The sequence below is a fragment of the Bidens hawaiensis genome, unplaced genomic scaffold (assembly GCF_021521415.1).
Source record: "Bidens hawaiensis isolate Kalapana, Puna unplaced genomic scaffold, B.hawaiensis_p1.1 tig00009039_1, whole genome shotgun sequence".
Taxonomy (NCBI): domain Eukaryota; kingdom Viridiplantae; phylum Streptophyta; class Magnoliopsida; order Asterales; family Asteraceae; genus Bidens; species Bidens hawaiensis.
The window spans coordinates 808361-836188 of record NW_027491661.1 but is presented as its reverse complement, the minus strand read 5'-3'; the positions used below and the strand labels follow the sequence as shown (position 1 = coordinate 836188).

The window sequence follows — 27828 nt, the reverse complement described above, 5'->3', positions numbered from 1 at the left end:
CACAATCATGGGGTTTTTGAGAGGATTTAAAACCCTATTCTTTTTAGTCACTATGATTATTTCGTTTCTCTTCTTTTCTGCTCCGATATTATTCTCCGTCGCCGATGCGTTGCTTCCGACAGCTCTGTTGTCAGCTTCCATCTCGCCGCCGTCGGAATTGGATCACTCACCGGCGGTATCTGTATTGCAAACACTAAATACCCACTTGAGTAACTATGATGTCAGATACTCGTTGATTGATATCCCTCTAATATCAATAATCAGATCGGCGATCATATTATGTAAGTAGTTAGTTATCCCGTTCCCATATTAATTTAACGATTTTGCTAATTTATGTTGTTAAAAAGGGATGGGTCGGTTCAGTTCGGTTTGGTTTTTGGTTCAAACCAAATCAAAACCGGAATTTCGGTTTTTTGAGCTTTTAAAAGCTGTTCAGTTTTGGTTTTTCGGTTTAGGCTTTTAGTTTGGATTCAATTCGGTTTCGGGCTTTTCAGTTATTTCATTTAGTCTTGCAAAGTTTAGGCCGAAATAAAAGTTAGGCAAAAATATTGAATTTATGCTTATACTTTTTTTGTTAGAAAATAATTATATGATTATTATACATTTGAGCTAAAATATTTAGGTTACACCTAATGTTAAATTGTTATGGATAACATAAAACTAAAATTAAAAAAATGAAAATCTATAAGTTGATTTTCGTTCGGTTTTTCCGGTTTTAGTTACCTGCAAAACTGAACCGGAAATTCAGTTTTTACGAGAACATACTACTAAACTGTCAGTTTTTGTTTCAGTTTAAGTTTGTTTCAAGTATTAATAAGTTAACCACTGAGCTGATCGGAGATTTGTGATTCTGGCAGGTGTATATGGACTATGCGACGGTCCAGGGTTATCTAGAGGACCGTACTTGGGAATCACGACAGTTTGTTCGGTAGTCTCATTATTGTTTGTATCGGTTAAGGCAACGTATGTGTTTGGTGTTAGTAGTAGGGGTTTCACGGCCGCAGAGGTGGCGTTGTTTGTTTGTTCGTTGTCGTTGGCCGTCGGCCACATCGTGGTGGCGTATCGGACTAGTTGTCGAGAACGAAGGAAGCTTCTCGTCTACAAAATCGACATCGAAGCTGTAAGTTGTTCATTATACATTAAAAACTTGTATTTTAGGCTCTATGAGTCGTCGTAACTGAAAATGGGTCCTTTACAAAAAGACGATAAACGTTTTTTTGTCATGATGTTTTTTACCATCCCAAGAGGCAGTTATATTTAATATTTGACTAAAGTATATTTTAAATAAAAAAGTAAAAAACAGTTAAATTGACGTTACATAGGACTTTTGGCAAGCTAGGGTTTTATTAATATTATTAATATTAATGTACAACTCATTAATGCAGGGGACCATAACAAAGTCCAATTTGTAGGGTAACAAATTTGATCTTAACTCTTCAAGAAATTGACTTTACACGCGGTTTGATCATCTTTTGCTTCAAGAAAAATCTACAATTTGTAGAATTTCTTGAAAATGACATTTTTGCAAATTTTTATGCATAAAGTATAAGTTGAGGTTCAAAGTTCAAACATACCCTTTTGGTGCAACTTAAACAAGAAAGATTTGATCTTTTTTTATATATGTGAAAAGGGTGTGCTTTATTTTAATAACAAGATTAATAGATGTGTGTAAGTAATAAGTTAATAACAAGTTGATTTGGTTACATTAATTTCAGGTGTCCACATTCAAGAATGGGTTTCAAAGGTACTCAAAGATTCTTCAAGATGAAAGAGTCAAACTGAAATTGCAAAAGTAGATTTGCAAGCATAACTGTTCACATCCATCCTCAAATCTTTTCATTGAATATCCAAGTTTCAGGTAACTTAATCTATACAAAATGTATTTACTTGTAGTTTACAACTTATCAAAGCATGTTGTTTACGACAAACTCGCATAATACACTTGTACATGTTTTTTTAATCTGTTAAGAGAGTTAGTGGGGTAGGTAGTTACAGAATCCACCGTAAGTGTACAAGTGTGTTTTGCAGTTCTCGATATAATATTGGTTTCGAAGCGCTTATTTACACATGCATACAATATATTTATTGTATCAAGTTTCACCGGTGAAAAAATGGGTTCCAGATTGGGTAAGAGGGTTTTCTCACATATTGTGGGTTTCCTTCTGAGAGTGGAATGGATATAATCGGGTGTGTCATTATCTCGTAAATAATTCAGATGGTTGTTAAAAAAATATAATATATACGAAAACCCATGCCAACACATTTCCCCATATGACAGATTGCTTGGTATATAAAAAAGATTACATTTTTCCTCCAATCTGTCCTGTTATTGAGCCAATTTCAGTTATCACATGTGCTCCACCCCTTAATATTTGGCAACTTGCTCATGCCAACATGGGTATCATCACTCTTGTCCAAGATTTCAGTTGGGTTTAGTTTTTAGGCAATCTAGGATCCTATGTTCTTTAATATTATCATTATTATATGTTTTGCTTTTATATTTTGGCACATGGTAGGTACATAAACAAGATTGCAAGGATTTGAATTTAATCTTATTTGGTAATGTTCTTTTTGCAGGTTTTCCAAAGGAGAATTGTAATTTGGTGGACAAACATGAAGAGATCACCAAGATAGAGCGATTATAATTATATGCATGATTAGGTTTGGGTACATATGTAAACTATTAATTATATGTTATTTCTTGTATAGAAGTGGGGGTACAAGTATCGTGTTTGCGATCTGTCTTCGACCAAAAAAATCATGTATAGATCAATTTCATGTTTACTAGAGAATGAAGTATTTTAATGTTTACTCACATTTTTGGTTAGGGATGACGTTACAAGGGCGAATGCAAGAACTATCTTATTACCCGCGTAAATTCACCCTATGGAAAATAAAAAGTTCTGAGTGTTTATAAAACTTATCATATATTCTATAAAAAGGTTATTTTTTAAGAATCAAGATGGTTACAACTTACAAGTCACACCTAAAAATTGAAGGCAATTTCCAATTTTGTTCAATAATTGAGAGTTGAAAAATGCAATGACAGATAAACTGATTGATTGATTAAACATTGACACAATATACCAAAAATGTATGATAGCAGAAACACAAGCAACTCACAAATCCAGCCAAATACTAATATAAATTTGGATTTATGCATACCGAATAATTTGAAATTAATTTGTTCCTAAGCCTGGTTATACACTTGAGAAATGACTTGTATTTAGGCTGGGACCCTTCTTTTGTAAACTAAATTACACGCGTTCTTTTAGCAATACATGGAAAGTTAGATGCGCCATTGCGTTAACCCGTTGCGATGAAGAAGGGTACCTAACTGTGAATCGAAGATAAAAGGTTACACTTATATGATGGCTTGCACGCACCGTTATAACAACCTCAGTATAGAATGAGTATAAATTGCAAATTTTATGGTATAAATTTTAAGCACATTAATAATACTCAAAATTAAAAGCCAGAGGATACCATCTTCTTATAAATTCAAAAAACTTAGTTTTTACTTGTCAAGACAAATTCAACTTTTCATTAGTTACAATCTTGTCACCAAATCAATTCTGGCCATCAATTTAATCCAATAGTAAAAGAAACATTCCTACACTTTCTGTAAAAGAAAAATCTCTACTTTATTCTTCCTATGCTGTTTGCATAAAGATTTATACCACCAAGTCTCTTCTTTAAACATTATTAACATATCACAAAGGGCCACTGCTAATAGAAACAAACACACCAAATGGTATGGTATGTTATTTAGTGGTTGGAATAATCAACATGTGTAACCCTCCCTTTAGCATATGCCAATGAAATCTTTAGCTGGACGGATATTCTTAAAAACTATTCAAAACAATATCTTACATCACAAAGACAAAAGTAACACCAATAAACTCATCATATAAAAGTATGGTCAACAAAGTTGAGCCAGATATTTGCATATATAAAGTTAAAATCTTGCTGGATTTCATTAATGGATAATGATCCTATTATGTAAAGATGAAAGCTTTATCGCGTAACGTCTATCTGTAATCCAACCGAAAGTTGTTGATTAAGAAACATATAAAGACAGTTGATGTATGATTAGATAAGATAAAGTTGCTGTTCCAAGTGTGATTATGAGACACACTTATCTAACTGCCATAATTAGGTTCAAATAATCAAACAAATAAAACACATCAGCATGCAGGATTTAGGTAGGTGTGTTTGGAAACATGATAAGGAACCAGAGTGGCATATAACCAACTTATGCCACTTTTTTAAGAGTGTTCCCTAATTAGGTTATTATACAGGTACCGAAAGCATTTGTAAGCATGCTTTTACAAACACAATATGATTTAAGTTCAAGATTCAAGGTTTGAGAGAATTAATGTACATTTCAACATTTGCTAATCAGATCTGATGCCGCCCATGAATGTTCTTGGATCCGGACAGTTCCCTGAAAACTGGGCCTGAGAAAAGTCGAAGCCGGGATTCTGTGAAGTTGTAGCAGAAAGAAGAAAGTTAGTACATTGTGTGTTAATGATATCATGATATGTATAAACTATGGTTTAGTAAAGATCCTTGTATCTTGATAGGACCCATATTGGAGACCTATCAGCCCGGCTTAACCACCCGCGTAGCCCATGCATCACATGTTCTTTACTGTTTTCTTCGTTTCCTATCTCTTGTTTGTTTACTGCGTGTTGGATTTTAGTTATTCTTGTTTTAATTATTTACTTAATTGTTAGTGGATGTCAAGTTAGTAGATTAGTGGGTGGTTGACACATTAGATGAATGTTTATTTCCTTCAGTAACTTCTTATTCTGATTGCCTTTAAAAGGCTTTGTGTTTTATAAATGAAAGAAGCAGAGATGGTTGCAATTTGCAAAGTTTCTTTGTTCAAATTCCTCTCCAATCCGATTATTCTTGGAGCTTGATACACTCAACGGATCCCTATCATATATCTTATAAATACTTAACTAATATCACACGTGTTTGTTACTTTGTTTATCATGCTATTTGGAGTAAAAACTGAACTATAAATACAGAACATGCTAATATATTGAATGCACTTAAAAATGTTTTACCTCCTCCTGAAACCTCTGAAGCATGAGACGTTTCTGTTCAAGATCAGCAGCATATGGGTCGAGTTGACCTTGACCTTCAATTGGAGATGACCATGTTTGACCTTTATCCCTTTTTTGCAGAGTAATGTGCAATATATCATCCTCTGTAAATATAACAATATCATCAGTTTATGCAGCTACTTTTAAAGAAACAGTATTGATGAGTTTGCATAATATAAAAAAACTGTAATTGGAGTTGTAGCAGAAAAGGCAATACAATTCATGTTTATTGCATAATATTTCTTCATAAGTTTGATTTACAGGTCAAAATAGGAGTGTTAACGAATCAAATTTCGAAATATTAATCAAATCAAATTATTCAAATTTTGCTTTTTTGAACCTGGAATCAAATTCGAATTAGATTTTGTTGATTCAATCCGAATTCGCCCAAAAAAGTACTTGGACTTTGGGCTTGGGTTGGATATCGAGCCAGTAGCCCAAATATGATTAACATCACTATTCACTAGAAACCTGTTTTCTATGCAGTCGGTATCGGTGCTATATCGGTTATCGGTCCCCATGTGAATATCCGTTAAAATATTGGCCAGAGTATCGGCGATATTGACACATCACTGATTTTCCGGATATCAGTACCTTTCATCTTAGTTCTTCCATTTGTCTTTCTTCTTATTTCTGCTATTAGTGTTTTAAGTCTTAATTGCCAGTTGTTAGTGTTTAATATTAGCGTTTTAAGCCTTAATCAGTTCCTACTTGCTACAATTGTTAGTGTTTTCCAAGTTGCAAAAGGTTAATTTGTTAATGATAGGAGAGTATACTGAATTGGTAGTCTTAAATTGTCATATTAAAATTACCGATATCCCACCGCGATAACCTATATCTCAAATATCAATCCTTGACCAATATCCGTTTTTTTACCGCGTTAACCGCATAGCCTGTTTTCATTTTAAATCATAAAACCGTATTTGATTTAAACTTTGATTACTAAATCGAATACGAGCATAATTGAATTTTGAGTTTTTCGAGTCCAATTCGCATACTGAACACCCTAATGTCAAAATGTCAATAAATGAAACGAAAACGGTGTACCTATAGTCCAAAACGAAGAATCTGTCTTTACAGGTGAAGACAAATCATGCTGCAAAACACACATGAAACTCGCAATTAATAAGCAATACAAATTACAATCAATCAAACTATCATTTGCAGGTACTTAAATTATTAGCAGTTACAGACATTCATATACGGTGGATTGCCTTTGATTCCAACTTCAATATGTTTTGATTGAATCTTGCAGTAAAACAATTTAGTAGGTACTCCATTAGGCAAATTGATGTACATATTGACCTCATCTAGGGTTTGATCCCATTCGAAAACCTTCTGACCTAACAACAAAAACAACTCATTTCAACTAATAAAACGTGATTAGTGTTATGTGCTATGAAACCCTAGCAAATATTACTAATTGCCTGCGAATCGATCAAATGGAAAAGGTTGAAATTAGTGACGTACTTCCATGGTAAAAGGTGTGTCGCTTTTCCGGTCCCAGTTTCTCCGCCATGTCACGGTGGTTCCGTCGTTGGTTCAGGCGATGCTTTTGTAGGCGAATACTTTTGGGGGGTTTGTTTCGAGAGAGGTCTTGAAAAATGTTTAATAATGGGTTTCGTGAGTCTTGTATTTTTTGGACGGTTTGCTTGAATATGTTCCTATCGGATTTTTCTAAAATACTGGTTTTAAGCCCAAAAGTTTTTTATATTTTACAGCTTATTTTTTTAAAATTATTTTCAACCTAACGATTAAAACTGAAACAACAATTAAGAATGTTGTTCGTGAACTTGATGCGTACAATACTCCGATGTCACGAACCTATTGCACACTTTTATTTAAAAAGAAAAAAAAACTTTGTCTTAAATTATAGATTAACTTTTGGATGATTATTTGTTATAGAATCATGTATTTTTAGGTTATTTTAAAAATTAAATTTGCATTGATATGAAATTAAAACTTTTGTTTTTATTTATTTTTATTTTTTTTAATAATCTTGCTATTTCTCATAAAAACCAAAACGATTACAATAAAGTGACAGACAAACGGGCAACAAATTAAAACGTAAACTATTTGACCCCGGTTAAATCGGTTGTACTATTTTTTAGCTCAATCTAGTATGAAATAAAAACTGGTTTTTAAAGCACTGCTCTTGAACTTGAAGCGTGTTGTTTACAAAACTCGACTTATTCTTTATTTACACTTTGCTACCTTCATTTATGATAGTTGTTTATAATTTTTTCCATACAAAAATTGATGGGGAAACATTTCAGTCATGTTGGGCGGCTTCCGGGTCAGAAAGGGTGCATGCATGAGCCATGTCAGATGGGTGCGTGTTAGAGCAGGCTAGATTAAAAAATGCTATTTTGTTTCTGGTTAGAACGGGTGCGGATCAGAAAACACGCCAAATTATAAAATGGTTATTTTGAACAAGAAAAGATTTCTAACTAGTACAGTTTGAGGTAGAGTTAGAGACTTGCATAGTGTGAAGAAGACGTTTCTTATGTAAAGAAAGTGTATTAGAAAAAAAAAATGAAAACAATACGAAGAAAAGTTTCTTTAAGAGCGCTTATTTTAACACACTATAACTAGTCATGCCCATTGTAACACATCTAGGATTTTCTTTCGTTTACTTCATTATAAGCCCATTAAGAATTTTCTCATAACTCCAAGCGTCATTACTCATTATAAACATCATGGCTCAAAATTTAGTGATTGGATTTGTTTTGCTAGGCATATACAAAATGTTGTTAACCCACGGACCAGTTATTGGAGGATAATGAACGAACCTTGAGTGAGGTTGCGAGGGAAGAAATGTGGTGATGTCCAGGGCCGGCTCAACGAATATAGAGGCCTAAATCGAAATACGATTTTGTGGCCTTTTCATCACAATTGTTAAGAAAAAAAACTTGCTTATTACAAGTTTTGAACTCATAAATTATATTTTAGTAACAACCAAGCCTACCATCACACCAATACATTACTTTGAGTTTACTTTACTCATTATAATATATCTATATATAAAGTTTTTTTTGGACTTGAAGGGCTTAATTAAGTGTTGGCCTAAAACCTTAACTTGTTTTCACTGTCACACGGCCACCCCTGGTGATGTCCATAACTTTTGGCCAGAAAATGCCATGACCTCTTGGGCAATCTTAGAACATAGTGATGTCGAGGGATAACACTCACTTTATTATGATAAGTTTATTGGTTATTTAAGCTTTGGGTATGGGATGACTCTCACTTCTTTAACTCGTTTCATTGTCATTCCTAGGTTTAACAAATTAATAAGTCAATCCTGTCATAATCGGTACCCGGCTACAAGCTATACTAGGCGTTCCCTATATTTGGTTATTTGGTTAACCGGCTACATACATTTTGTTTATGAGTTTATATTGTTTGAAGTTTGAATCAAAGATCTTTATTTAAAAAAAAGGCATACAAGTTACAACTCATACATATAACCATTTGTAGCGGAAAAGTTAACGACATTAATCCGGCATCATTTCTCCGACTTTAGGTTTGTTCTCATGCTTCTTTGCTTCACCCATAAGAATGAGACCACCTTGATGTCATTCACCATTTTGAAAAACATGAAAAGGGATGTCCTTAAAAATGATGTCATTTCTAAATAACCAAATTATCCAACAAGTAACCGCTAAGATAGCTTGAACAACATAACATGTCTCTTTACACTTAATAATTTTTCTTGCAAAGTCCAAAATTTCTTCCACCAATTAAAATCAGCCCGCCTTGATAACACATTCAAATATTAACAACCGGATTTTTTTAATCACCTTGCAATGTTGATAAGGCCCAATTTAGTTACCATGCGATCCCTTCAAATAAAATAGTTAATCTTGATGGAAACTCATTTTAACCGAAAAGTAAAATCTGCACATGTTGATCCAAAATCCAAATTTTTATCAAGTTCCCACCAAAGAGATCTCATCAAGAAATCCACCCTCATTCCATCCGAATCTTCCCACAAATATTTATCCGGTGCTGTAGACAATACCACAGCCGAGGGTAATTATCTATTATCTAATATCTAATATATATATATATATATATATATATATATATATATATATATATATATATATATATAGAAAGTTTGGTGCCGCTAGCATCTTATTGGTCCAATTAGCGGTCCAACATTGGACAAAGTTTTTTTTTTTTTTTTTTTTTGTTTTGGTATCGTAACGAGCGTAATTTAAATAACTTAAATTTGTTTTACTGTCACAAATCCCGAGACCAACAATGCTCAGGTTTTACCGACTCACCATTGCAACGCCCGAGTTTTACCGGCCCTTTTGTTTTAATTCTGGTACCTTAAGTTGGTATTGACCGAATTCGTGTCAACTCATCGTCGTAATGCCCGGGTTTACCAACGCCCGGATTTCAGTGATGGGGTTTTGCCAGCTGCCCGGCACTAGAGGTGTACAAAACCGGTTTTAAACTCAAACCGAACCAGTTTGGTCAACGGCTGGTCAAAACCGGTTTGACTCAAACCGTTTCGGTTTATAAACCGGTTTAGACACAAGATAGGCCGACCTGGTCACGTCGGTTCAGTTGGGTTTATAAATCGGTTTTACCCGGTTTTAGCCGGTTTTAAACCGGTTTTTCTCAAACAGGTTCGGTTTTTAAAAACCGGTTTGGTAGATTTTAAGGGGAACCAGTCCTGAAACTGGCGGTTTGGGAACCGGTTTGGGTAAAACCGGTTTCAAACCCAAACCGGTTCGATTCAGTTTGTCTAAAACCGGTCCCAAACCGGTTTTTTTGTACACCTCTACCCGGCACAATGCGTCGGGTTGAAAAACTAGTTTTTCACAATTCGCAAGTTCAAGTTGTAGTTGGGCCGAAATGGGCTGGGCTTTCACTTCCACCTCCATTTCCACCTAAACTCATTATTAAGTATTAATCCGTTCATAGCATCCATGACTCATGAGTGATGAGACCAACACATCTTTTTGTTTCTCCAAATAAAAAAATAACGAAAATAACTCTTTAATGGCTTATATCCGACCCAGCACTATCATGCTATATGAGAATTTCATATATTTCTTTTTGGTCGAATTTCATAAGAATTTTTTTATTATTAAAACTAATGAAAAACTCTTTAATATAGTTTTAGCTAACAAGTTCGTATTAAAAGGATTTAAGTCCTAAGCACTATTCACATGACGACGAGGTGTGATTAGTTGACTATCAAAGATTCAAAGCACCCTCGTGAAGGAATCAATGACGATTTTATGATCATGTGTCATCGTATTCAACCTTACAATGTTTACCAACTTAATTTACAAGTTTTTATAGGTTTTAGTCAAATCGGGTCATGTCACCAAAATTAAGATTTCATTTGAAAATATCTTATTACATATTCGTTTGTTTGAATGATTCTTAGGTAATCTTTTTTTCTATGGAAATTATTCTTCCAACTGTTATTTGTAAATCTTTGAAAAAAGGGTTGGACATTGGACATAGATACATGCATGAGATGATTATATCAAAATTGAGCAAAACTTTATATAAATCAAAATGACATACAAATACAGTTTTGCAAGGAACAGAAGTAAGGGTGCACCCGCTTTACAAAATTCGTAGGAATTTTAAGGAATTGGACTTTAAACCCCCGTTGCATAGTTTGTTCATTTGAATAGAGAATGAATCAGAATTTGAAACTAATTCCATTAAAATCTCATGTTGAGGGAATTCAAGAATCTCTTCACTTTCAAAAGAAAAGTTAACAAAAAAGTGTTGGAACGTTCAATTTGGTTTGGTTGAAAGAGGTCAGTTGAATGGGTTCGAGCTGAACAAGTGCCGGTCGGGATGGGTTTCGGGTCGGACGGGTTCTGGTTCAAGACATGTTCCACGTCGGGTTGGATTCGGGTCCAGATGGGTTACAGAAGGGTTCAGGTTGGGACGACTTTTAGGACGGGTTCGGGTTGGGACACATTTCAGGCCGGGATGGGTTTCGTGTCCCGACCCACTTTGACTTGAACCCCCTACTGACCTGAAACCCGTTCCGACCCGCAACGCATCCTGATGCGAAATCCACCCCAGGGCCCCACCCGAGACCTTCCCTGACCCAACACCTACTTTGACCCGAAACCCATTCAACCCAAACTTGTCTCGACTCGAACCTTTTATGACCTGACTCAACCCGTTGCCAATACTAGGGGAATGGCTATGAGAAGGAAAATTCCAATTCCATTAGGAAGTTTACCAATCAAACACATTATGGCTTTTCTTTTAAATACATTCCACTTTAAAAAAAATTTATATGAACCAAACGCCCCCAAACGGCGAGAAGATATTAGAGGTGTTGATTGATTTGGTTTTCACTTTTGACCTAATAAATATTTTTTACTTCTCTAAACTCACTTTTCCATTATTTGTTATAATATGATCGAGCTAACTCTAACCGGAAAGAACTAACAACAAAATCGAAAACCAATTACTTGTTATTCGATCTAAACCAGTCAAATTTTTTGAACTAGAAACCTGAAGAAACACTAAATTAACCCTTGGCATAATTACTATGTAAGTCCGCTTCACGGAGACCTCTGATGCCTCTTAGGTGGATGTACGACCCTACCTCTTCAAAACCGAATATGTAACATGATTTGTTCTAAACAATTTCAACTTAGTTCGGTTTTCAATTTAACCTAACCAGTTTAAAACCGAATAACAAACAAACACCCGTAGAATATACCCAAGTGTACTGAATATGTCCCCGTCATATTTTCAAACCCGTACCACTCGCATCACAAGTTGTACATTAATATTATTATCAAGTAGGTCCCACCAAAAGAGTCTGAACTGCCAAAATCGTATAATAATAACTCCGAGGACGGAATTCTTGGTATCTTCCGATTATTATTTTCTTCGATCATCAATCGATCGATGGGGCGATTGTTTCAAGTAACCTTAGAGGGCAAAATCTACAGTTGCAGACACTGCAAAGCCCATCTGGCCCTTTCAGACGACATCGTTTCAAAGGTCTTCGTATGCTTTGTTATATAATTGTTTATTATTGTTCTGATTGGTTGTTCGTTGTTGATCGATCGATCGATTGATTTTCTGATCGTTTGGTTTCTTGTATTGTTAAAGTTTTGATTCTGATTATTGGGTTTCTTACATTTTGTGATCTGGGTTGTTGATTGACCCGATTAATGAATTGGGTTTAATTGATTTAGTTTTAAGTGTTTGAATTTGGGTCTTGATTTAAGTCAAAGTTTGATTAAAACTGTTGCTATGATTTGACCTAATTTTTTCAGTAACCCTTTTAGATTATTGGGCTTTTTTTCTAAATTGTTATGAAATGCAAATTTCATCATTTCAATTTGTTAAAGTGATAATCAAGACTTAAAGAATAAGAATAACATAAATAAATTGAAATCTGGTTAATTTTGAAATTTCAGTTATATTTCATATTATATGTGTGATTAACCTATAATGGTAGTAACTCAAGAACTCTTAATGATTATGAAATTGTTGATGCGTTTTTATTTATTTTTGTGTCGATTTATTTAGGCTTTTCAGTGCAAGCATGGAAAGGCTTATCTCTTCAGTAAGGTGTAAGTTTTCCTTAATTATATGTAGAGGTGTACAAAACTAGTTCAGGTTATAACCCGAGCCTGGTTCGTCAACAGGTTATATAATTTGGTTTGTAAAAAAAAAATGGTTCGGGTTATAAACCAGTTTAGGAGGAAAATGTTTGAACCTATCCAATCGATTCAGTCTGGGTTATAAACAGGTTTGGGGCAAAACAAAGTCGGTTTTCTTAGCAAGTTAGCATGTTTCTTGAATCAGCTCGTGTCCACAAACTGGATTCTGTGAGTGAGACTAAAAACTGGTATACAAGTTAACGGGCTGGGTCGTGACCAAACCGATTTTTTGGTGAAATGGCCTGGGTCAGAAACCGGTTTACCAGGCCAGACTGGTTTTTTTTTACTTCCTACTATAGTATGTGCTGATGCGGCTTTGTATGTATTATCCAATATAATTTCGTTGGATATGGCAAAAAGTTGCATACTTTAAGCGTGTTTGGAGGTCTATGAAGCTGAGAGAATCAGTGTTTGGGTATTCTGATAATGGTTCTGAGTTTGTGATTCTTAAATTGTAGTTTTTATTAGATAGCCAGCCATAAGAATATTAATCATTGATATAAGCAATTATGTTTTTATACCGTCTTTTACAGAGTAAATGTGACGGTTGGGGCAAAGGAAGATCGGTTAATGATGACCGGGCTGCACACGGTTGCTGATATTTACTGTGTCAAATGTGGATCAATTGTCGGATGGACATATGTAAGAGGAAAAAAAAGAACGTTAAGTTTGAAATTAGCACGTGTTATGCATTTGTAAATTGTATTTGATCTATGAATTTCAGGAAACCGCACATGATAAGAACCAAAAGTACAAGGAGGGGAAATCAGTTCTTGAACGGTTAGTCTTTTCTGTTATTATTAGATTTTGTTAGGTTTTAAACAATGTTGATGTTTTTATGCAGGTTTAAGCTTGACGGTCCGGATGGAAGCAATTATTATTGGGTTAGTCATGAAGCACATATTGGTGGAAGTGATCAAGATGATGTTTAATAAATGAATGAATGATGATTAACATGTGTATATATTCTACAGCCTTTTTCTCTGGATGTTATTATTACTTCAAACTACCATTAAGCAAATGTATCTCATAAAACCGAGATGGAGGAACAAACAAACATTAAGTGAATGTCGATCAATTACGAACGTCTTGTAAGAAGTTCCTGTCACATGATCTGATGTACCATTATCAACTATCATATGGTAGTTTCTGTATAATCTGGGTCACAGGTTGACCTTTTCAAAGGAATATCAAGATTCTGTCTTTTGACCTGAAAGTTTATAGGTTAATTGAAGAACACCTTCCATTGTCACATCTGGTTTGTTGATTGAACTTATGAACTAGGGGTGCAAACGAGCCGATCCCGAGCTCGAGCTCGGCTCGTTTAACTTAAACAGAGATCGAGCTCGAGCTTGGCTCATTTCCAGTTCTATTTTCAAAGCTCGAGCTCGGCTCGGCTAGTTTACTATTTATTAATTATTTTTCATATAATTATAATTATTTATATATGTTTTTTCTATTATAATTTTATGTATTTTTATTTAGTTTTTTCATAGCAATATATATATTAATTAATAATTATTAAATATATATTTTAATTAAATTATATAAATGACAGGCTCGTTTAGGCTTGAGTTCGATAAGTGAAACTTGGGCTCGGGCTCGTTTATTAAACGAGCTTACTTTTAGGCTTGGGCTCGGGCTCGATCGAGCTTTTTAACGAGCTGCTCGCGAGCAGCTCGACTCGTTTGCACCCCTACTTATGAACCAATAAACACCATAATAACAATAGTAAGACAAATTGAAAGTGCAAGAACACATGACTATAATGTGGTGGACTATATCAATTTGATCTGACCGCTCTAGAGAGATTTTGTTATTACAAGTACGAGATATCTGTTTACAATAGCTTCATTAATCTTGAAAATAGATTAGGGATGGATTTTACGTGACTTCTGAATGATGCTTACGGTAAAAGGGGTAACTGGCAAGGAGCGACGAGGCGAGGGACCTTCTCGATTCTGGAACAGGGTACAACCAATTGATCTCTCACTATATAATCATGATTCAAAAGGACTTGATATGAACGTAAACTTCAATCAATTGATTACTCTCACAAAGTTACAACTGATTTCTCATTTGTCTCGGAATAGTTTTACTGACAAATGATTTATCTAACAATCGATATCAGTTAGGATTCGACTTAACTCATTCTTCGGTATCATTCAAGATTTCATCTTCGATTCTTCGGTATTCAAGAGTTCAACTTACTTATCTCATTATCATCTTCTACTCTTTGGACTTTGCGTATTACTGTTATTGGTTCTCAATTATTCCTTTTAATATTTTTTTCAAGTTAAATAGAAATCGAAACAAATTGTTCAAAAAGGAGGTAGAAGGAACACCAGAAAACTTTGTTGAATCACAAAAGAGGTCACTCTTAAAATTTGTAACGATCACAAAAAACAATGCTCAAAACAATCTTAATGAACCTACAAATGCTATATATGAACAAACCAATGTAAAAGTAAACCATACTGAAAATTAACAGTAATTTGTCTCATAGCACGTGTCTTTGGAAAAGGCCTTATATTTTTCACTTTGCTTTGGGCACAAAAAAGATCGAGTCGTCCGAAAGAGAGAGAACAAGCTGGTGTGCGTGAACATAACTTGTGCTATACGGCTATAAGTAGGGTGCTGTAAAAACAATTGAATCCAAAACCGAATTATCTGAAATTCTGAACTAGAAATATCAGAAATTTTGTATTCGGATAGGCATTTTAAATAATTTCAGATATCCGAATTAGTTTTTGAAGTTTTGAATTCATATATTGAAATTCACTCTCCGAAACTTTCCGATATCGAAACTCCAGAAGTCCAAATCTGAACAGCCTATCTATAATTCATAATTTGTAATGATTGGTATGTTTTGTTTGTTCTAACCTTTACTATTTCAATCTAAAATTTATAATGATTGGCTTGTATGAAACAAACTAAAACACCCCATCTTGCCTTAAACCGCACCCACCGACCCACCACCCAACAACCCCACATATTTGGTTCAGTTTTTCCAACGTTAACCAGTATCCTTTGTGTCGGCTTCTACCGTTTTCTATTTTAGCTTTTTATGCGTTGACCACCAAATGTTATATATTAGGGTAAATAAACACGAGAAATTGTGTCTTGATAATAACACATGTGACCTTTTCATTTGATTTTCTAGTGGCTAAAGTTGTAGAGCTACTTAGTCGTGTCCAACATGTCATGAATAGTAATGTTTCAAAACAAGCCAAGCCTGAGCTTGCCCTGACTCGGCTAGTGAACAACCCTTAAAATTTGGCGTGCAGTAACTCAACAAATAATTAACACATAGTAGAAGGTTAAGACTCCTTTTTAGATGATGGATGGATAAATGCCTCGTGATGTTGATTTCTAAAGTTAGAGAGTTGTGGTCACTCTCATGATGTTATCATGTTAACTCTTGATGACAGTCGGGGACGTCGGATGAAGGCCTTGCAATATGGTTCCCTAATCCCAGATAAAAAGATACATTTTGCAAATGAATATATTCAAAGGCGGACCTATATCAAAGATGTAGGGGTCAGCCGGCATCTGTGAAAGTTTTTTTTGGAGGTATATACACGTTAACATTCTGACCGACCGCTGAGAAATTTTGACAACAGCCCTCTTCCTGTTCTTATGAATTTTTTTCTCGTCCGTCACTAAGTATATTAATTTTAGATTTTAGATATATAATAAAAAATTCTAAAAACTGTATATATATAGAATAAAATACCAAATGCCACAAAGATAGAAGACGTGAAAGCGAAAGGTTGAATATAAGCCTTTTCGGTGTCATAACGTAGCTTCCAAGTGAGAGGAACTCCACTATAGGCCCTATACATTTCATATATGCACCATTGGGTCCCTCTTATTATCATCAATCACACATTCATATCTCAAGTATCATAATCAATCCCTAATCTCAACTTTTATCCATTGCCTCACTTTTCAAACAATTTTATATCACTAATTCTAATCTATATATCATTACAATACAATACAAAACATAAAATACTATATCCATATAGAAGTTAAAACTTTATTAATGGTATACAAACCATAACCGATAATATATAAGCAGGGCTGCTTAAGAAAATACCAAGAAAAATTCGAGACCCAAGACGATCTAAAAAACTTGTCCACTATGGTATAAACTCAGTAACTCACAATAATTTAAATATTATGTAGCAATAAACTAAATAAAAGTATTGTAGCAAAATGATCTAATTTAAATACTTAAACAAGTCATGAAACCCTCTAGTACTTTTGGAAGCAAATTAACTCTTGATCAACTCTTTGTAATTCATACGCTCTAGTATATCGTTCTCACTTCTCAATAGCAAAAAATGATTTAAATGGACTAATAGTACTAATAAAATTAAGCCTTCAATGAGCAATGAGTATAGTTTGATACTTCGATAAATGGCCAAATGGGTTTAATTGAAAAGTTTGTTTAAATGGACCTAAACTAAATAAAATGCTAATTGATTATAGTCTTTATTTAAAGAAAAATTTTATATGCAATTCATAAAAATTTGTGTCCCATAATAGGCTGGATTTGGGTAATTGCAAGGGATGAGCTCGGTACCGGTACCGAAAGTACTAATTCCGAAAATGCCTAAAGATACCAAAAGTGCTCGGTATGATACGATACTGTATTCTAAAGTAAATCAACCCAAGATATAAATCAACCCAAGATACCGATATCGATCATGAAAACCTTACGATACGGCATTCTAAAGTAAATCAACTCAAAGTACCGATATCCAGGGGCGGATCTAACTAAGACATGGGTGGTTCCCCGGAACCACCCGAGTTTCGAAATAATATCGTATGAATCTATAAAAGACACTAGAGGAACCACCTTATAAATTAGGAAGGAACCACCCTTTTAACAATTGAAGTGTTGGTCTAGTTGGCAAGTTGTTGATTTTCTAAGTTGAAGGTCATGAGCTCGATTCCATCGTAAAGCAGTTTTATTGAACTTTTTTTTCTCTAATTCGTAATTGTCCCAACTCTTCTTCATGCTTTGGAACTTGAAAGATGATGACATGGCAGATACTGCCCTTAGTGGTCTAAAACAAATTTTTGAGGTATTAAGAAACAAAATAGTGTTACTATATTTATAGTTTCTTAACTTTATGTATAAACATTTGATGTTATATACTAAAAAAAACAAATAAATTATACACTGTTTAAATTATAAACGGTGTCAGGATTTCGCTCTCTGCTCTCTCCTCTCTTCTTACCACAACACACATCAATACCAGACCACCGACTTTCACCGACCATCATTCGTAAAGCATTAATAACCGACCCGAATCGTCGAACCGACCCGAAAATTTTATACCCAATTCCATGAAATTGAATCATTTAAAACTAGTGCACCACCTGAAAAAAATTCCTGAATCCGTCACTGCCGATATCGATCCTGAAAGACTCAAAAGCGAGTACCAAAATACCGAATATGATATTGGTTCGGTAGCATTTGCTCATCTCTAGTACTCGCCCACCTCGCCGCTCCCTTGGGCAGGCTATGCGTAAAAATAATAAGTCTTTTAGAGAACACAATTATTTTGTTAGAACCGTAAGAACCAATGAAGTACCTTTCTTTTTTCATTCTCTTAAAATCGTTTCTCGAGAAAAATATTCGATTTTATGTACCTCAGGTATTTTTTTTGAAAATAGATACAAACTTTAGGGACCAAAACGGGCCCAAACGAAGCATTACTATTTCTTAAAAAAGAAAAAAAAAGGGTTCGAAAAGTGTAAAATGAAATAAAACGCCTTCATCAATTGAAGATACAACTTTTAATCCACAAAGTACAAGTTTCCAAAGCACGATCCTCCAATTACAAGCCATACTTGCTCTGTAAGGCACTTTCCCTCCATCCGTGTCAGCTGGATGCCATCACTGAAATTCTCTCTCGCCTAATTTCAAACCTTTGATTGATTGATTAAACCCAATGCGTAGATTGGTTGAATTTTGATTGTTCTGAATTATATCGATTGTGACCATGAATCGGAGTTTCCGGCGGCCGGTGAAGCAACGGCAATTGATGGGGAGTTTTCGGGTGTTAATAGATAATAAAGAAGATGAGCTTGGGTTGTTTCTGGATATGAAGATACGAGAAAAGGAACGCCTTCATCGTCTTCTTCTTCTTCTTCTTCACAACGCCGATGCTGAATTCGATTCATTACCGGGTATATTTCACTTAGTCGAGTCCAACGAGTCATATGAAAAGAAACACTCTTTGTTTATCAATTATCAAGTAACAGATTTACATGTATATGTATGTAATACAGGAAATCTCCCCATATTCAGTATGCCATCTGCAACAGCAGTTCGAAAAACTGGCGCTGATGAGTTTCTCAACTCCGAAAACGATAAGAATGATTATGAATGGTAAATCTAGTGATCATATGTAATCATGTTAGCATCATCACATTTTGAGGAAGAATACATATATTTGCAGGCTTTTTACACCCCCAGGAACTCCACTGTTTCCTTCACTCGAAGTCGAATCACACAAGCCCATCACGAACCCGAACGGAACTCGTAAACTTCATCCCGGTCCATTAAAATCTAAAGTAATATCAATAACTCTGGTTCCTTGATAGTTTGTGTTATGTTATGTTACGTTGTTATTTATTTGGTTACTTTTGGTGTAGTTATCAAGTACCCAACCCGAGGTTAACAATAAGAACAGTTTAGCATCACGACCACGACCTCGGTCTCCTGGGCCAAGGCCCGGGCCATGTAGACCATCGGCTACAGGTTCAGGTTCAGGTTCTGGTTCAGGTTCTTTGACCCCAAATGGTAAGCCAGTTTTAGGTGCTGCACAAGCTCGAGCCACATCAAACCCGGTTACCAAAACCAACCCCACTTCAACCACAACCATTAAACCAAGATCTTCAACACCTACTTCACGCAGACCGGCTTTAACCACAACCAAGCCCACACCACGTGGACCGACCCCACCGCAAAGCCCAATCGTACCATCAAATGTCACAAAACTATCTTCAAGTCCAAGACCGAGACCTTGGAAACCGCAAGAAATGCCGGGTTATACTCTTGACACACCGCCTAATTTAAGAACTTCAATAGCCGATAGACCAAGGGGTCGGGCGGGTGCACCGAGCAGCCGGTCTTCATCCATCGAGCCAGTGCTCAATGGAAGGGTAAGAAGGCAGTCATGTTCACCTTCAAGGGGCCGGCTCCCTAACGGTGTGACCCGCAAGAGTGGAAGCTCGGTACCTGTTCCTGCATTGAACCGTGCATACGCTAAAGCTAATGATAACGAGAGCCCAGCGCTGTATGGGACCAAAATGGTTGAACGGGTTGTAAACATGCGAAAACTGGTCCCACCGAAGCAAGACGATAAACACTCACCGCATAATAAGTTATCAGCGAAATCAGGCTTTGGCACATCACTTTCAAAGAAATCATTAGATATGGCTATGAGGCATATGGTATGTTTCATTTCATTTATTTCAAATTTTTTAATCCAAGTGTGACATGAAATTGATTGTTTTTTTTGTGAGCAGGAAATAAGGCAGACACTGCCCGGTAATTTACGGCCTTTGATGACGAAGATTCCGGCGTCTTCTATGTACAATATGAGATCCGGGCCCACACGAGGTCGAATGATTAATGGTTCGGACTCCCCTGTTGCGACAAGCAGCAATGCAAGCTTTGAAATTATAGACTACTAGCATTAGTGCAAGGTGATTGATGGTTTATTTGTTCATAGTATTTTTGTCTGAATTGCTTATTTGTGAGTGAATCTTTGTAACTGAGTGTTTATTCATCTGTTTTGGTCCAAGTTTATTGAATCATGATATACCAAATACTTCTCACATAATAGTATGGAACAATAAAATCAAACCATTTGAAACCCGAAACTTTTGTGACGGGTATTGAGAAAGATTGATATTCGGGTATGAGATTACTTTTGAATTTTCACATGATTAAAATGGATAGAATATTTTGCGCAATCCTCAAACCTGTTTACGCACATCAAAGTCAAAAATATATTATAAATTGACTTTTTAGGTGATTTTAAGAGCATTTTTCAAGAAATGAACCTAACAAGTAACTTTTAACAACGCAATAACACCCTTAACACAACATACTTGGGAAGTTGGGAACCCAATGCGTGACGAGTAACGAGCCTTTCAGCTTACGAGATTAACAATATACATCTGGTACTCATATTCATATTCGACCCACTCGTAGATAGAGGGAGACCCTACTCATATCTCCTACCTCTTGGATTATACCCGACCCAACAAATCTGAAGCAGGTCTTTACAAAAGTAGCTGCTATTACTTATTGAAAGGAACAAAAAGAGGGCGGTTTAAAGACCAACATATGACATTAAGAAACCCATGCCTTCTTCCGTTCGGTGTATGGAAGCTATTGTAACTTTGCTGGTGATAATGGTTGTATGATTCAAATACTTTCAATAAAGGGAAAATTCTCAAAGTAGCCCTTTTTAGAGAGAGGATTCCCAAAATAGCCCTTTTTTCCTTAAAATCTTTTACAATTTGGACTGGTCAGACGCTTTGGGAAAAGAGAATAATAAAGAGGGACCAGGCCAAATTTTGAAAGAAAGTCAGGTAGCAGACGAGATTTGGAAAAATAATGAAGGTAAAGTCCAAATTATATTGTACTCTTGGAGTAAAAGTTCAAATTTTTTCAAATCTTTTTTATTCAAAAACCGTCTTGAGAGAATGTTTATTATGTTTCCTACCTTTCCCGTCCATATTTTCAAATTCTTGGAAAAAGAGATTTTGAAATCTCGTCTTGAGAGACAAGATTCTACCACCACCACCACCACCACCTCCACCCACCTTTCGCCTTCTACCACCACCACTACCGCCACCCACCGCCACCCACCACCACCACCATCCATCCCCACCACCCACCCACTGTCCACCACCACCATCCACCTCCGCTACCACCATTCGCCACCACCATCCGCCACCACCATCCGTCACCACCACCCACCGTCCTCCACCACCACCGTCTTCTACATCATCTTCATCATCATCATCAACATCATCTTTTTCATCTTCACCTTCTTCATCTTAGATGATGGTGGGCGTGGTGACGGATGGTGGTGGCAGATGATGGTGGGCGTGGTGACGGATGGTGGTGGCAGATGATGGTGGTGGAGGTGGATGGTAGTGGTGGGTGGTGGCGGTAGAATCTCGTATCTCAAGACGAGATTTCAAAATCTCTTTTTCCAAGAATTTGAAAATATGGACGGGAAATGTAGGAAACATAATAAAAACAGTCCTCAAGACGGTTTTTGAATAAAAAAGATTTGAAAAAATTTGAACTAGATTACAATATAATTTGGACTTTACCTTCATTGTTTTTTCAAATCTCGTCTCCTACCTGACTTTCTTTCAAAATTTGGCCTGGTCCCTCTTTTCCCAAAGCGTCTGGCCAGTCCAAATTGTAAAAGATTTTGAGAAAAAAAGGGCTATTTTGGAAATCCTTTCTCTAAAAAGGGCTATTTTGGGAATTTTCCCTTCAATAAATCTTGTGTTTGAATCATTATAATCCAAGTTTTATGCATCTGAAACTCAAAAATTACAAGCAAAAATTGCTCCAAAAGGTGAAACAAATATAAACAAAAATGTTAGTGGGGTGAGAGAGGCTCGAACTCTCGACCTCAGGATAACTCAGAATGCTATGAGACCTACGCGCTAACCAACTGCGCCACCACCCCTTGATGTTAATCCACCTTGAATTATTTTAGCTATCCAAGTGGTTAAATATAGTTTTATAAGAACAAACATTAATATGTTCTTTACAAAATTAAACAAACAACCCCAAATGTCTTGTTGGTTTTATAAAACCTTTGTAACAAGGTAAAACATAGTTTCAGTTTAGAATGCAAATTGCAAATCATCTAGGTAAAACTCGGTTTAGGATGCCATCAATGCGACGCAACTCATGAATGATCTTGCTTGTATCCATCCTTTCTTTGGGAGATTCCATGGAGCATGTCAATCCAATTCTTCCTAATGAAATCATGCCATCCTCTAATCTCTTCCACCTTTCGACTTCGGCTTCACGGTTGATATTTGCAGCTTCCATCTCTTCCTCTAGTGAATGCAATAGTGCCGGTTCAATGACAGCCATGTAACGTTCAGGCATCGCCATCTTCATATAGCCATGGAGGTTCAATCCTTCTTGAAACACTTGGTCCATAGGTCTCTTTCCTGTTATCATCTCTAACAACAAGATCCCAAAACTATAGATGTCCCCTTCTTTTGTCATCTCACTTCCGAGACCATACTCTGCAAACCCATTGTATGTGTAAATTTTGTATAGACGAAAATCCTTAATCTAATAAATAGAAAGCTTACAAAATTGTGAAAATGTGAATACATATGTTACAAATGTAACAATACATTATAGCTAAGTACCTATAGGCTATAATCAATAGTTTTAATAGAAGAGTTGGTAAGATATCCAAGATGTCCCTAGTTCAAATCCCAAGACTTGAAAAAAAAAGTACTTATAATAGTCGATGCAACTAACTAACTTTTGTAATTATCTAACTTACTAGCTACAAGTCTTACCGTCACCGACACTATAATATTAAAAGTATGTGATCGGCAAGTTTGAAAAATCAAATACGGGTTCACTTCACTAATTAATTTCTAGCCAGTTGTAATAACTGGTTGGTTACCTGGGGCAGCATACCCAATAGTTCCTCTTATTCCAATCGAGCTGCTTTCGGCTGGTTTCAATGGAAGAAACTTAGCCAGCCCGAAATCGCTAATGTGAGCAACCATGTCATTGTCGAGTAAGATGTTGCTTGGCTTCAGATCACAGTGAATTATAGGTACTTCAGAGTCTTGGTGAAGGTAGTGAATGGCATGAGCCACGTCTGTTGCGATTGCCACTCTTTGGTGAAGGCTTAATCTTTGTGGAGCTTCTTCGATATCATTCCCTTGATCTGGACTCGGATGTAGCCACCTTTCAAGACTCCCATTTGGCATGTACTCGTATATAAGAGCTTTGAAATCATTTCCTTGAAAATCAACAGACGAGCAGGAAGTAACGATTTTTACAAGATTACGATGCCTTATGTTTTTCAAAGCTTCGCACTCCGCCAAGAAACTCCTCAACGCTCCTTGGTTTCCAAGCTTTAGAACCTTGATGGCAACCATTGCGTCGTCTGGTTCAAGAATACCCTTATAAACAACACTGAAAGTTCCCGTCCCTATTATGTTTTGCTCGGATAATCCATTGGTAGCTTTGAGTATGCTTCCATAAGAGACCCTTGAAAATGTTTGCATGAGTGAAGCGCCTGTTGGTTGTGCCTGCTTTCTTCTTCTTTTTAAACAAAAAAGCAAAGAGAAAACCATTGCCATGACAAGAAACGAGCAAAGCACGATGACAACTAGAATAACACGTGACATACGTGAACCTTTTTTTGATCTTGCTAAAACTACACACTTGTGTAGCCCAAGTTCAGGTATGCCTCCACATAACCTACCGTTACCATCAAGTTCAATTGCGCTTGCATTCTTAAAAATGCCTTGAACAGGTACCTCCCCATAAAAATTGTTGAATGATAAATTCAATGAAGACAAGTTTAGCTGCTCCAAGAATCTTGGAATTTGCCCGGAGATATTGTTACTAGAAAAGGATAGGATTCTGATACCTCTTAAAGCACTCATAGCCGGAGGTATTGTACCTTGAAAGGAATTTGCATCCAGGTATAGATACTCAAGGCTTGTGCAGCTTCCAATAGCATCCGGGATTGCTCCAACCAGATCATTTTGTGACAGGTCAAGTATCGTTAAGCTTTCAAGGTTTCCTATCTCTTGGGGAACTGATCCAACTAAATGGTTTTGAGCAAGACTAAGACCGATTGACAGGGTTGATAGTTGAAAAAGCTCGACAGGTATTGGGCCGGTAAGGTTGTTTTTAGAAAGATCCAAAGATGTCAAACTCTTGCATTTGCCAAGATCTGGAGGTAGTTGTCCTTCTAATCTATTATCTCTCAAACTCAATTTATCTAATAGCGACATGTTTCCTATAAAATTCGGAATGTTCCCGGTGAAGTAGTTGTTCGATAGGTATAAATATTTTAGGTTTCGTAGATTACAAAGCTCACCGGGAATCATGCCTGTCAACTGATTCTCCAGCATAATTAATCTCTCTAACTCCACAAGGTTCCCGATTCCAGAAGGCAGGCTCCCATATATGAAGTTTGCAGCGAAAGATAGAACCGTGAGTTGAGATGAGAGATTGCCTACAGAGCTAGGAAGAAATCCTCTTAACTGGTTCTCATGAACAAGCAACTTTTCAAGCTTGCTACAATTGGTCATGGAATCAATGAAGTTCATCTCATTAGGCTGAGAACTTCCTAAACTATTTTGAAATAGCCCAAGAATCTGAATATTTGGCATGTGTCTGAAATCTATGTTAACTTTCCCATTGAAATTATTTTCCCCCAAGTTTAGCTCTACCATGTTTGAACAGTTAGAAAATGAGAATGGAATGGTTCCGGTAAACTTGTTTCCTGCTATCTGAAAAGACTCAAGATTTGGTAGCTGAAAGCCTATATCTTTTGGTAGATCTCCACGGATTTGATTATCGGTGAAGCTAAAAACTTTTAAAGATGTTAAGTTGTACAGGGATGAAGGGATCATACCGAAGAGCGCGCAATTAGAAAATCCTATTCCTTGCAAATTGTGTAGTTCACCTAAAGCATGTGGAATGCTTCCACCTAGATGATTGTAGGCAGCCGAAATGAATTCAAGAGAAGTGAGATTTGCCAAGAATGATGGTATCCCTCCTGTGAAATCATTATAATGAAAGGTTATGTTCACGAGGTTCACGAGAGAACTAAGCTGTTGTGGGAGCTTTCCAACTAGTTTATTGCGAGATAACCTAAGGTTATAAAGTCTGGTGCAGTTTGATAAACTGGCCGGAACCTCACCTTCAAAAAAATTGTTCATGAGAACTAGCATTTGCAACCTAAATAAACTACCAACTTGAGGTGGGATTACTCCTTTGAAGGTGTTATTCTCTAGTTGTATTACTCTGAGAAAACTCAAGTTCCCAACATGTGGAGACAACGAACCAACAATGCCTCGAGATCCAAGGTCCAGTTTGGTGACTCTAGGATGCCGACGACCACATGTAACACCTTGCCACTGGCAGATTTGAAGGGAGGTGTTCCATGAGTCAAGAACGCGTTGTGGGTCATCAATGATGCTCGACTTGATGGCTAGGAGTGCAAGGCGATCGGTACGATTGTTGGCAAGTGTTGCAGGATATAACAACAGTGCTATTGCATGGAAGAACAAAGAAATTAGGTAAGCCATGGCCCATGAATAACTTTCTTTCTTGTTTTTGACACCAGGCTTTAAGACTCCTTAGATTTTTTAAATACAAATGCCTGATGGGGAGTGAAGTGTAGAATGGACCCATTGCAATGAAGTTTCATATGGTTTCATCTCCACAAGTCATGGTCTTGTTTCCAAGAGTATTTTGTACGTTCTATAAACTAGGAATTCCATATATGATGGCATTATTTTGTCAAACAAAAAAGAGTCAATACTTGATACAATTAGTGTAGAAGAGAACTCGGTGATGGCCTCTCGACGTAAGTTCAGGTTCCGTCATTGTTAACTAATGTCAACTAGTCATATCAAGAAAGTTCCTCCTATTTGCGTGTCAAAAGCTTCAGAATTAACAGCTGGTTGTTTTTGTCGTACCATCTAAAAACCTATATTGCATTCCCACACGTATCGTGGATGAGGTGGCGACGCATGACAGTAAGTTTGACACAAAGTATTTAGTTTTGCTCGCTTTAAAAGAACTAGGGGCATATACGCAACTTTTATTATGCGCAGTTATACTTTCACCAGTAACCATTGGCAAGTAATATATCATTGATAAGTATTGTATTGTAAGTTTGTAACTAGCTTTTTCAACATTTAAGTTAAAATATTACTTAAGACAACCTAGTTTACCTATTAAATAGTCAAAATTAAAACATCAGCATGTGATGACCAGTTTCTTTCCCTACACATTGCAAGTCAGGCATCAAAGTTCTTATTTCTTAACATGTTATGAGAATATCAATCAGAATGTGCATCGACAACACTGCGCTCTTCATTTGCAACAAAAAAGATACATAACCTCTTTTGTGTCTGATAACCTTAAAGTTACCTTAAATCAAAAACCTATTCATGACGTCTGGTGATCGCATTCTTAACCAACTGGGCTGCAACACCAACATAGTTGTGTGGGGTTAACTTTAGGAGCTCGGTTTTAGCTTCAACCGGTATTTCTAACCCATTAATGAATTCAGTTATGCTCTCTTTAGTAACTGCTCTCCCTCTAGTGAGTTCCTTTAATTTCTCGTAAGGCTCTTCAACGCCATATCTTCTCATCACCTTCAATACACAACCCGAAATTACATCTATGCCATTAGCAAAACATTTCAAAAATAATATGTTTCAATGAAGATGAGGAATATACATACTGTCTGTATTGGTTCAGCAAGAACCTCCCATGAATTGTCTAGGTCTTTGTTTAATGCAACTTCATTCACCTAACACACACACACACAAAGTTCAAACAAGCATAAATTTTATACCCACACAAACACAAGGGTTCTGTACAAAGTGGAGATCTCATGAGAAGCCTAAGAATCAATATTGTGGTGACATGTGGGCTGTCGTGCTAAGGGAAAAACAGCATTAAGAGCATAAATTACTTTAGACCATAAAATCGAGCATGTTTTAATCTTTAATTAGGTTTTTTTTTCTTTTTTATAAACATGTGTTGTTTTCCATTATAGCGAAAAGTATGTTGGTTTACCATTTAAAACAGTAGTGTTTTACCCATTTATAACTGCGTAAGTACCATTATAATGGTAAAACAACACCGTGTTTGCTATAAATTTAAAACCGCAAAGTTACATGGTAAAACAATACAATTTTCACATGATTATATGGTAAAACAACAAAATGTCATTTAAGAA

General features: G+C 36.1%; 4 protein-coding genes, 1 non-coding gene and 1 pseudogene across 5 annotated transcripts; 3 read left to right on the top strand and 3 right to left on the bottom strand.

The window, feature by feature from the left end:
- On the top strand, positions 1-1830 carry LOC143530859 (uncharacterized). The gene is made up of 3 exons (XM_077026287.1): positions 1-281; positions 858-1120; positions 1716-1830. Exons 1-3 carry the CDS (start codon positions 8-10, stop codon positions 1794-1796), a joined length of 618 nt encoding a protein of 205 aa, XP_076882402.1. The 5' UTR covers positions 1-7; the 3' UTR covers positions 1797-1830.
- Positions 1831-3854: 2024 nt separating this feature from the next.
- LOC143530860 (uncharacterized) lies at positions 3855-6671 on the bottom strand. Its single transcript, XM_077026288.1, has 5 exons — positions 6588-6671; positions 6312-6460; positions 6165-6213; positions 5079-5221; positions 3855-4484 (listed from the first exon to the last, which is right to left on the bottom strand). Exons 1-5 carry the CDS (start codon positions 6634-6636, stop codon positions 4398-4400), a joined length of 477 nt encoding a protein of 158 aa, XP_076882403.1. The 5' UTR covers positions 6637-6671; the 3' UTR covers positions 3855-4397.
- A 5271-nt stretch (positions 6672-11942) lies between these two features.
- On the top strand, positions 11943-13842 carry LOC143530861 (protein yippee-like). The gene is made up of 5 exons (XM_077026289.1): positions 11943-12125; positions 12660-12703; positions 13327-13435; positions 13518-13573; positions 13638-13842. The coding sequence occupies exons 1-5, from the start codon at positions 12030-12032 to the stop codon at positions 13723-13725; spliced, it is 393 nt and encodes a 130-aa protein (XP_076882404.1). The 5' UTR covers positions 11943-12029; the 3' UTR covers positions 13726-13842.
- Positions 13843-18855: 5013 nt separating this feature from the next.
- LOC143530878 (uncharacterized) lies at positions 18856-20582 on the top strand. Its single transcript, XM_077026299.1, has 5 exons — positions 18856-19000; positions 19103-19202; positions 19273-19387; positions 19469-20269; positions 20345-20582. Exons 1-5 carry the CDS (start codon positions 18856-18858, stop codon positions 20510-20512), a joined length of 1329 nt encoding a protein of 442 aa, XP_076882414.1. The 3' UTR covers positions 20513-20582.
- Positions 20583-22453: 1871 nt separating this feature from the next.
- Positions 22454-22539, bottom strand: TRNAM-CAU (transfer RNA methionine (anticodon CAU)). Its single transcript is given in 2 exon segments — positions 22454-22489; positions 22502-22539. It is a non-coding gene; the product is annotated as a tRNA-Met (tRNA).
- Positions 22540-22631: 92 nt separating this feature from the next.
- Positions 22632-26267, bottom strand: LOC143530856 (uncharacterized; annotated as a pseudogene).
- Between the last annotated feature and the right edge of the window lie 1561 nt (positions 26268-27828).